Source organism: Octopus bimaculoides, chromosome 1, assembly GCF_001194135.2.
Source record: "Octopus bimaculoides isolate UCB-OBI-ISO-001 chromosome 1, ASM119413v2, whole genome shotgun sequence".
In the NCBI taxonomy this organism is placed as follows: Eukaryota; Metazoa; Mollusca; class Cephalopoda; order Octopoda; family Octopodidae; genus Octopus; species Octopus bimaculoides.
Window position 1 is genome coordinate 165,940,320 of NC_068981.1, and position 11,512 is coordinate 165,951,831.

Sequence of the window (11,512 nt, forward strand, 5' to 3'; positions counted from 1 at the left end):
GGTGTGGTAGCACTTCCCAACCATGAGTTTGAATGGCTTCCTTGGTCATATTGGCGATATGAGGGCGGGCGTTGTTGTGCAGCAGAAAAACTTCATGCTGCCGATTAGGTTTTTTCTCTTGAATAGCCGTGTTGAGTCGTTCCATCTTATTTCTTTACTACCCACAAGGGGCTACACACAGAGGGGACAAACAAGGACAGACAAACGGATTAAGTCGATTATATTGACCCCAATGCGTAACTGGTACTTATTTAATCGACCCCAAAAGGATGAAAGGCAAAGTCGACCTCAACGGAATTTGAACTCAGAACATAGCGGCAGACAAAATACCACTAAGCATTTCGCCCGGCGTGCTAACGTTTCTACCAGCTCGTTTCTACTGTTGTACATAGAGTTCCACGTTGACCGTTTGGTTCCGTTCAAGCAATTCGTAATGGATAATCTCCCAGTCCTACCATATGCACAACATCGTTTTACGTGGATGAAGATCTTGTTTCACGCGCGGTGTTGCTTGTTTACCGGGGCTAAGCCATTCCTTACGCTGCTTCATATTAATGTGCAGGCACCATTTTTCGTCACCAGTAACGATTCAGTAAAGAAATCATTGTTTGTATCCATGAGTTGAGCAGTGACGAGCAAACAAACCAGCAGAGATTGTGGCTCGTTGATTTTTGTTGCTGTCACTTAAAGCATGCGGAATCCATGCTCCATACTTCTGAACCTTTCCCATCGAGTGAAGATGCTTCTCTATAGCAGTGTGGGAGTATTCCATTTTCTCTGTCAGCTCCCTTGTTATTTGACAAGAATTTTCGTGCAAAAGTTGTTTTAATCGCTCTTCATCGAACTCAACTGGACGGCCAGAACGAGGTGTGTCTTTGAGGTCAAAAATTCCATTTTTGAACTTGGCATACCAATCACGAGCAGTTCTTTCAGCTATGGCACCCTCTCCATACACAGCACAAATGTCATGAGCAGCTTTTGCAGCCTTAGAACCTTGATTAAAAGCAAAAAGAAGTGGGTGTCGAAAATGCTCGTTTTTCTTAACTTAACAATCCATTTTAATGATTTGAAAATAAACAAAAATTGACTAAAATTAACTAGAAAAAAAACAAAATAGATTCCAAAATGATTCAAAAATAGAATTCTTGAAAAAAAAAATAGATTCCAAAATTTAAAAGTGCAATAAATTCCAAAATTTTTAAAAATGGCGGGAACTTAGTTGCCAACCCAATAAATGCTTGCAATTGAGTGAACTTTACTAAAGATGCCTATGAGCTAGGATATGGTGTTAAGCCAAGTGGCACAATATATGTATCCCCACCCCCAAAAAAGGAGAGGCTATATTCCATACACAACAGAACTACATTTACCAAATAATGACCCAGAGTCAGATGTATGTGTGTGTAAATGTCACACAATTTTGTTTTTCCTGCTCTTTAAATTTGATGCTTTGTGTGGCTGTGTGAAAATTCAACAAACAGCCATTATAAGAGCAAGTACATAATACTGGTTCCTTGTTTGTTGTCCTTTACTTTCTCTGCAAACAAAGCTATGTTTGGTTGTTGCGGACTAATAACCCAAGAAAGTCTGTTACGTTCTTTACTATTATTTAGATTCAGTTCAGCCTTCATCAAGCCGACTGTGTGATCAGAGACATTCTCATTGTGAATATCCCATATTCTTAAGAGTGTGAGAAGGATACATTATCAAGTTTTTTTTCTTTTTTAAATATCATATGGTATAATTAAAGCAAATTTGGCTGTTACTTTTAGTATTACAAACAACCAAACAGTGTCCACTCCCCCGCACACACACACACATTGGCTTCTGTAATGTTACATAATATAGTATCCTTTCTTTATAAAACAACAACAATGAAAAATACTGATTTAACTCATTGTCATTTATTAACTACTATTACTGCTAACATTTAACATCAACACCACTTACACAAATTACTAAATCTACATCAGCCAATGACATTCTGGATACTGACTGATATATAAGCAATGGTTAAGTTAGCTTGTTAATAATCCCAGTATTAAAATGTTAACACTAAGTCTGGCTCTAGAGTGTATGTGTTGTTATCATTTTCTGTACCTTAAATGTATCTGCAGTTTGACATCAGTTTCCAGTTGGAAGTATTTCAATTGTGCTTTGAATACACTTGTGGATACTGGATTACTGTAATAGAATGTTTGTATAGATGGTTTGATTGCATGTTCAAATCCACTTCAAGCATTTCAGGATTCTTCTTTTTTTTTTCTTTTCTTTTTTTAACCTTCTGGACTGAACATTTTATTCTATGTTGCTCTCTTCACTTAGCTGTTGAGAATTTTGTCTGAGATAAACTGGCATCCTATCCCAAAGTGGGGTTTATTTTCTGAGCCTTTGCATTATCACTTCATTTGCTAGAAATAACAAGCAAATTCTTTTAGATCACACCCTGTAGATTTAAAGGAATATTGGACATATTAGGCAATCTTGTCTTAGATTGAAATATGGGATGGATGAGGCAAGTAGTCCTTTGTTCATCGCCTATCCCCCATCAGGACTCAGCTGGGGGTTAAACAGCAACAATCATCTCTTATTTACCTAAAGGCATGAGATCAGAGCTTGGTACTGGCCCTTAAAAGCTCCTTCTAGCATAGGAAAGATTTGCATTTCTTGAGATAGATGTGAATGTTACTCCCTGTTGCAGGATGGAACCTGAGAAGTTAAAGAGTTTTGAAACTTTGCTATGGAAATAAAGTCTCTGTTTGAGTCTTGCATATGCACATGTATTTATGTATGATGTTTATGTATATATGAATGTATGCATGTATCCTCATTATCATTCTACATTCATTTTTCATGCTACCATGAGCTGAACAAGTTTGCTCTAGCACAGCTTGACACATGTTATAGTCCCTTGTCAGCTCCTTCATGTGGCCCAGCATTCTGAAATGAGAATTCACTACTTCTTACCACTTCTTCCTCAGTTTTACTCTATCACACATTCTTTGCTGATAAACAGCTTAACACTCTGTGTGTGTGTGTGTGTGTGTGTGTGTTGCTTCAGTAAAAGAAAAGTGTCCACAAAATTGGCAGGACTTACCTCCAAGATTGATAGGAAAAAAGGAAAATAGAACTCATGGATTGCTGTCAAACTGCTTCAAACTCTATAAGTAACTCAACTGGAAGTTAAAAGCCGAAAGTGAACCTACCAGCAAAGCATGCAGCCTTATCATATGGCCTTATTTATAACCTCTGCCATATCTTCTTGCAAATCACTCATTGAAATTCACTTTCACAGTACCCGTAACAAAAATTAGTATTTACAACAACCATATGAAGTCAAGACAAGATGAACGTGTACATATGTACTTACATGTATATATGTATATGTAAGTAAATGCATGTGTATATACACACACAATGAGCTTCTTTCAGGTTCTCTCTACAAATCCAATCACAAGGCTTTGGTCAACCCCAGGGCTATTGTAGAAGACACCTGTCCAAGATGCTGCACAGTAGAACTGAACTTCAGGCCACATGATTGGGAAGCAAGTTTTTTAACCACACAGCCATGCCTTTGGGAGGTGATGAAGTATCAGTCCAGTGTGGTCAATTAGCAGAATTGTTACTAGTGTCAAACAAGATATTTTGTGGTATATATATTTCAGATCTTTATGTTCTGAGATCCAATTATACTTATCACCAGCCTGACATTCTGTACATCAGGAACCATCTAACAATGATTGCCTTCAATAATAGACAGAGCAGTGCATAGATAGGAAAATCTCACTTTCATCAATAAAAATGAGTCACTAGGACAAAAAAAAAAAATGAAGAATATCAATAGATCACTGGTATATATTGAGTTAACTGGTGAGATTTAAAAGCTGAAGATTACTGCACCAAACAAAATACTGTGAAGCTAGCTTGTTATGTTTCTATACCTACTCGTTCAGCATCATCACGATGACGATTATTATTAATGCTAAAATCATCACAACAGCAATCGCAGTGGTATCAACAATTACTTGATATGCTAGAAAACAGTAGTGAAGTCATACTGTTTTAAACAAGGAGGGACACAGTGATCACAGGACTGTTCAGTCAGGGGGTACCTGAGGTTAACCAAACACTACTACACTATGGTGACACCACCACCACCACCACCACCACTACTGACACCACAATTATGACTGTTACAACTGCCACTACTCTCACTATCATCACCACCACCACTACTACTATTACTACTGCCATCCCCACCACCATAGCATTAGCACAAGTGTTATTACCACTATCTTTTTTTGCTACTGTTACTACTACTACTTTCACCACCAGCACTACCACCACCCACACTGCCAAAACAACCACCACTACCACCACCACTTGAATCAGTCTGTGTTGACTGATAATCCACCAGTTAGCTAGCTAGTGGGTGTTACTACCCCAGCAGTGTGTGTATATGTGTATGGTTTGCATTGTAAACACAGACACACACACACAGCACTCACACACACACACACACACACACACACACACACACACACACACACACACACACACACACACACACACACACACACACACACACACACACACACACACACACACACACAGCTTACAACAGTATCCCAACAGGCAGCATGCAGTATTAAGAAGCTGTTGGTATGATGAATAGTTAAGTTTTGATGCTGCTTTCATAAAGCCAGACTTTCATTCTTAATCTATGACAGTTCTAATGTCAGGATTTTACCATTTCTGATGGCGGAGTCTAATACAAGTTCATTATTTGGAACAGGGCAAGTACTACAGGAAATTGATTCCATTCAGTTAATAACCTTCATTCATCTCGTTACTTCACCCACTGCTATCCTTGCTCCATCCCAGCTACTTATTGCATAGTACAAATCATTATTACACAAGGGAGCCTGGCTCTCTGATGTGGTTCTTCAACTCACACATCCTACTGTTTTAAATAAGAAAAGAACACATTGGGTAATTAAGTTCCACGTATCCTTAAAAAAGGGGGTGTTCCCCCAGTATGAACAGGGTTGTTTTAGGCTAAACTGGGCTAAACAACAACTTACTTATGTACTCCAGCTGAAAGTTATCACCATTGTGGTTGTGTTTGATGAAGTTTATGTTCATCGTTGCTGATATTTAGCCCTGGGTCAGGCCTGATGGAGCAGACCTATAGTCAAAAGCATTCCAACTATAATCATCATATCTTTTTATACATATCTGAGACTATGCTGCACTATCTAACATGTCTATACTCTTTTTTTTAAAGCATTTAGGGTTTTATTAGAGTGTGATTTAGCTGATATTTCTAACAGGTTGGGTAAGTTGGCTGTTGTTGTTTAGTTCTAATTCAACTCTGACCAAGTAGACCTATGATTGAAGATATTCCACCCATGGCCATCCCACTTTTTTTTTTCTGTGTACAAAGAACCCAGAACCATATCTTATGTATCCAATCTAATCAATATGATAGGGTGTAATTCAAGGGAAATTTGGTTGCTATTTCCAGCATCATGAGAGCAGGCACTGTTGTTGTTGTCGTTGTTATTGTTGTTTTGGTGGTGGTGGTGGTGGTGGTTGTTAATGTGTATCTTGGGTGGTCTTAATGGTAAAGTTGTATTGGTGGTTGTTGAATGGTGGCAGTGCTTATGGTATGCTTATGTTGATGGTGAATGGTTGTAGTGGTAATACTGTGTCAGTGATGTGTAATAGTGCTAATAGCATTGTTACTGTTTATTCCTAAGCCAGCCATGACCATCTTGTCTGTTTTTCCTTTTTGCCTTTTTTCGGATACATCTTATATAGGCCTGCATTATTCCAATATGATCACTTTTAAAATAGTAAAGTATGATTTGAAGGAGATTTAGCTGCTACTTGTTGCTGATCAAGACAACCAAATAGGGGACTCCTTCATTGGCTCAATGTACACCATATGTGGTGGTGGTGGTGGTGGTGGTGGTGGTGGCAGCGGCAGTGGTGGTGATGATAGTACAAATGATGTTCTCTATGATGATAGCAACGCTGTTATGATATTGATGGTGGTAGTATTGATAGTATGTTAATGGTGCTGGTAGCATTACTTGTGTATATATGTTGCTAATGTTGATGGTGATGCTAATGATGATAGTATGACAGTGATAATGATAGTGAAGGTGTAGTTGCAATTATAGTGGTGGTAGTAGTATTAGTAGTAGTAGTAGTAGTAGTAGTATAGTTGTTTGTGGATAGCAACACAAGATTGTGTAATGTTGTTTGTGGTGGTAGTGGTGGTGGTGGTGGTGGTTACATTACTACAGGCTGTGGTGGTTGTAGTGGTGTGTGTGTGTGTATAGTATTGCAAATGTACAGATGCCAGCATGGTATGCTAGAAGTAGGAGTAACCACCCCAACATGTGGGGATGACTCAGTTTTACTGACATAGGCAGTCTTTGTTGATTGAAGTATATGGTAGGAATGAAGGTATTTATGTGGGTGCACATATGTAACTAATAAAATGTTTTATCTATATATATCTTCAGTGTATGTGTGTGTGTCTGTGTGTATATATATATATATATATATATATATATATACATTTGATTGTCTATTTATATATGTGGCTGTGTCTGCAGATGGTTATATAGGTGGTATGTATATGTGTGGAAGATGACTATGACTACTCAGAAACAAATATTGTGTTTGTGTATATTTACAAATGTGTGTGTGTATATATATATGTGTATTTATATATGCATACATACATACACAGAGTGGTCTGAAAGTCACAAAGTATAAAAATGCAGTTGGTGCAACAGCTAAAGCCCAAAGTTCGCAATATGCAATCAGACTTTATGACTTTTGGCTACATGTGTGTATGAATGTGTGTGCATGCATATAAATATACATGTGTTTGTGGTATTATACATGCATATATATTTCTATGAAAATGAAAACATGTTAAACGATGATGATGATTATACATGCACACAAGAGTTATTGGACAATTGATTAGGAACAAAATTAGCGTAAATGAGATACAGTTCAGCATTGTGCCAGAAAGAGGTAGTACCAATGCTATCTTCCAAGTGAGACAAGTGCAGAAGAAGTTCTTATTTTGGAGAACACCTTTAACAAGGTTCCATTTCTCTATATGTCATCTGGTGATCACAAATGAAACTGGTGTCTTGTGAAAGCTATATTGCAAGTCATATACAGAGATGCTGTCAGAAAGATGAATCAACCAAGTTCAGTGGTAAAATAAGGATCCATTAGGGCTTTGTTCTCAGCTCCTTCTGGTTTGTTATTGTCATCCAAACCTTAACAAAGGGGTTTAAGGCTGGTTGACTATGGGAACTCTTGTATGTTGGTGACCTGGATCTTATATTGGAATTTGTAGATTTTGAGAAGGAATCCCAGACAAAGAAGGAACGCTTGAATTGAAAGACCCCAAAGTAAATCTAACAGAGACTACATTTTTAATAAGTGTGGAAAAAGAGAGAGTCCCACTACTCATAGAATGGCTATGCTCACTACCCAAAGAAGGAACAGGTTACAAATCCTGTGTATTTACCAAGTATAAATTATGGAAGCACAAGAGGTATAACGGGTTCACAAGCAGGCTGACAGACAGTAGATATTATATGTGACAGATGCATAGAAGTAGTTAGCATTCAGAAGACATGCAAAATAAATTCCTTCATATGTTCGGAAGGCTTACTAGAAGCCAATGATAGCTTTTGTTACCTAAGTGTCTAATTTGCAGTGGGGGTGGATGTACCAAAGCAGAGTAGCAGAATAAAAGCAGGTTGATAAAAGTGAGGTGCAGGTTGTGTGATGCTTGTGGATCAAGTGTAATGTTGCATGGTAGCAAAATGTAGGCCTTGACTGCTGGAGAATTGCACGGCTTGTAAGAAATGAAGCAAGTGTGCCTTGCTGGATGTGCAATGCTTGTGTATATGAACAATAGAACACAAAGGAGCTAAGACAAAAGTTGGATATAAGAGGAATTGTATGTAGAGGAAGGTTGTGCTGGTGTGAGCATGTGATATGTATATTGGATATCAGTTGTATAAAGAAATGCCAAGAGCTGCAAGTTGATGAAACATGTGGAAGACGGAAACCTAGGAAGACATAGGTCAACTTGATGATTGATCTCCCACAAAGTTGGTGACAAAAAGCTGGATGATTGGTTGAACACAGTCCTAAAGGCTCACTTACTGATATGAACATAGCAAAATGGTCATTAAAATAATCTTGGGATGTACAGTATTTGTATTTTGGGTGTAACTGCTATTTGGGTGCTACATTGCTGTTCATACACAACCATCATACAAGTTATCTTCACTCTAAGAGAGAGAGAGAGAGAGGCCTTTTGTTATCAACTGAGGTAATAGCTTTCTGAACTTGTTCAGCCAGTTCTTATTCTAGTGACTGCATTTTGAAAGCATTATCCTCTACTACTAATTAAGTTACCTAAATATCAGAAATTATCTACTACCTCTAAGGATTTTCAAGAGTCTTTGAGAAAATCTATTTCCTGTGTATTCTTAGTGCTTATTGTTCCTGTGCATCTGCCACACATAAAGACTACGTTTTGTCTTAACCTCCCTGTGACTCCACCTCTTGTGTGTCTGTAGCTTGCACTGGGTTTACCATATGGAATTTCTATCTACACCTTTTCTTCATATCAAGCAGGGCCATTTTCCTGGAGGAATGAGTAGTTTGTCTGCTTTCCTGCTTGCTAGGTCTTTGGTAAGTTAACTCTAAGACCCCTTAATCCCAGGTTATACTCCCACACCTGGAATTTCTCTTCTAATTCTACTATTCTACTATAGATTTATCTATAAGAACAAGGTCATCAGTATAGAAGAGATCCCAAGGATAACCAGTCTTAAACTCCTCTGTTATAACCTGGAAGGCTATGATAAATCAGAGGAGTCTGTGAATTGAGCCCTGGTTAACTCCTACATGCATATTCATTGTTCTACCCATTGCTAACTGTCACCTTACTGGACAAGACAATTTGTGCTCAGACCATACCAGCTACCTAAAATCCAACATTGAATGAATGGATATACAGTCTGGGCAAGTAAGAGTCGGCTGTAGGCAATATATCGGTCAACCTAATGCAAATATTATAAAATAAAAGACTGACTGGCAATAGCAACAAATTATTAATAAAATAGTTATACAGAAGTAAGTATAAAAATTATATAAATTAAAGTAGAAAGCTAGAAAATCAGGAGAGCAAAATTTCAGAGTAATTCTTAATAGATATTTACCTATCCAAAAAATTCATATGCTAGCATCATAGGCAAAAGAGAGGAGAATCTACATAGAGCTTCGCAGAAGTTTATCTTGGATAGGTAGGTAAAAATCCTGGGAGTTACTACACAAGCCTCACAAGTAGTAGAGTGAAGAATGCAGGTAATCCTTTACAGCTGTTTCCGGGGTTTGGTGTTCAGTGGATACAGTAATGTGCATTGTGCATGTATACATGAAATAGATTGATGCTAGTGAATGTATATGAATTAACACCCGTTTAAATTATATGAATAGTTCACCCCATCTTCTGAAGTTGCATTTCCAGCCACTGCTAACTAGGTCACTTAGGTAACATAAGCTATCAAAGGCTCTGAAGGGACCTTCTGACCATTTGACAAAAATCATTTTGCTAATATTCTCACTGCTGATTACTCTTGTACATCTGCTATGTACACCTGTCAGTCTGCCTGTGATCCTACTACACCTCTTATGCATCCATAGTTTACATTAAGTACGCTCTGGAATTCCTGCATTTTCTGCATGTTGAGCCTAGTCACTTTTCAAATGGTAATACACATCTGATTTCTTTCTTGTTAAACTTTTGTCTTAATGAGGTTCTAAATTTTGCTTCCATATTTGCAGTTTCTTTCATTTATACACACACAACACACATTGGAAAAGTTATTCTGCCATTAGAAAGATACTAGTTAACAGTTTATGCTGATCAGTCAAAAACAATGAGTTTCTCGGTAATAAATATACAAGGATGGGTGTACTGAGAAGTACCTGGCTTTAAGGGTATTGCGAAAGGCCTGGTTGGAGGCTCAATCTTCCAAGTTCTTTTCTCAGGGCTTAGAAAACTGAAAGATGACTGCAGTATGTGTGTGAATCTGAAAGGGGAATATGTTGGATAAAATCAGAATTAACTGATCTTGTATTTTCTTTTACCCAAAGCCAGGAACTTTTCAGCACCCCCTCATATACAAAAAAAGTGTAGTAGCAAAGTTGAATTCAGAGCCTCAAGCAGCATATCATCATCATCATTTAACATCCTTCTTCCATGCTGGCATGAGTTGTACTGATCCAACCTGTCCAACAGCTAACAGGATCCAACAACCCAGGGGGTCTAGTGTTGAGCTCTGATATCAACCACTTTACAGAATGTGAGTGTCCAGAGTGCTTTTTTCATGACACTGGCACTAGTGAAGTCACCAAGTAATGGGTGGAGGGTGGAGGGAGACAAGAACAAACACACCCCTCAATTAAAGAGAGTTGTAGTAGAGAAAGAGGTGACATTATGCCAGGTGGTGAGAGGCTAAAGTATGATAGAGGAACAGGTACCAGCTGTCTTGCTGCAGAGATGAAAAGATGAGGTGTCACATAGGAAGATGAATAGAAAAGAGAATGTGTGCCAGTGCCGTTACCAGTACCGTGTGGCTGGCCCTCGTGCCAGTGGCACGTAAAAGCACCCACTACACTCTCGGAGTGGTTGGCGTTAGGAAGGGCATCCAGCTGTAGAAACTCTGCCAAATCAGATTGGATCCTGGTGCAACCATCTGGCTTGCCAGTCCTCAGTCAAATCATCCAACCCATGCCAGCATGGAAAGCTGACGTTAAACGATGATGATGATGATGATATATATATGGGTTGGTTTTTATTTTTGTTTCGTGTTTTTTCATACACTTGTGACATTTAACTCATGCTGTCATGTTTATACTTCTGGTGGCGGGAGGAATGAGGAAGTGAATGAAATCTATAAATAAATCAATTTTGAGAATCTGCTTTTGAAACAATATCCTGTTTAGCATCTGCCTTCCTAACACAATAGTATAACTCCAATATAGCTCTATTAATAAGGATTCAATCAACTATGAACATCATGTAATCAGTATTGGTATGGTGATAACATATGTTCAGTATTACTTCACTGACCGATATTGAATAATTTTGTATATCTTATCTATAAAAGGCAGATATTTATTTATATATATATATATATATATATATCATCATCATCATCATCATCATCATCGTTTAACGTCTGCTTTCCATGCTAGCATGGGTTGGACGATTTGACTGAGGACTGGTGAAACCGGATGGCAACACCAGGCTCCAATCTAATTTGGCAGAGTTTCTATAGCTGGATGCCCTTCCTAACGCCAACCACTCAGAGAGTGTAGTGGGTGCTTTTACGTGTCACCCGCACAAAAACGGCCACGCTCGAAATGGTGTCTTTTATGTGCCACCCGC

At 38.2% G+C, this 11,512-nt stretch overlaps 1 protein-coding gene across 3 annotated transcripts in view; it reads left to right on the plus strand.

Moving 5' to 3' along the window:
• The window catches only part of LOC106869320 (EVI5-like protein), a 301,815-nt gene that overhangs the window by 140,597 nt on the left and 149,706 nt on the right, over positions 1–11,512 (plus strand). The window contains exon 1 of one of the 3 annotated variants that reach the window (XM_014915020.2): positions 4,640–4,796. The exons of the other annotated variants lie outside the window; for them this stretch is intronic. Within the exon in view, the coding sequence (XP_014770506.1) occupies positions 4,759–4,796 (38 nt within the window). The 5' untranslated portion in view covers positions 4,640–4,758. Of the gene's footprint in view, positions 1–4,639; positions 4,797–11,512 lie in introns of those variants that run through there. 3 annotated transcript variants of the gene reach the window in all.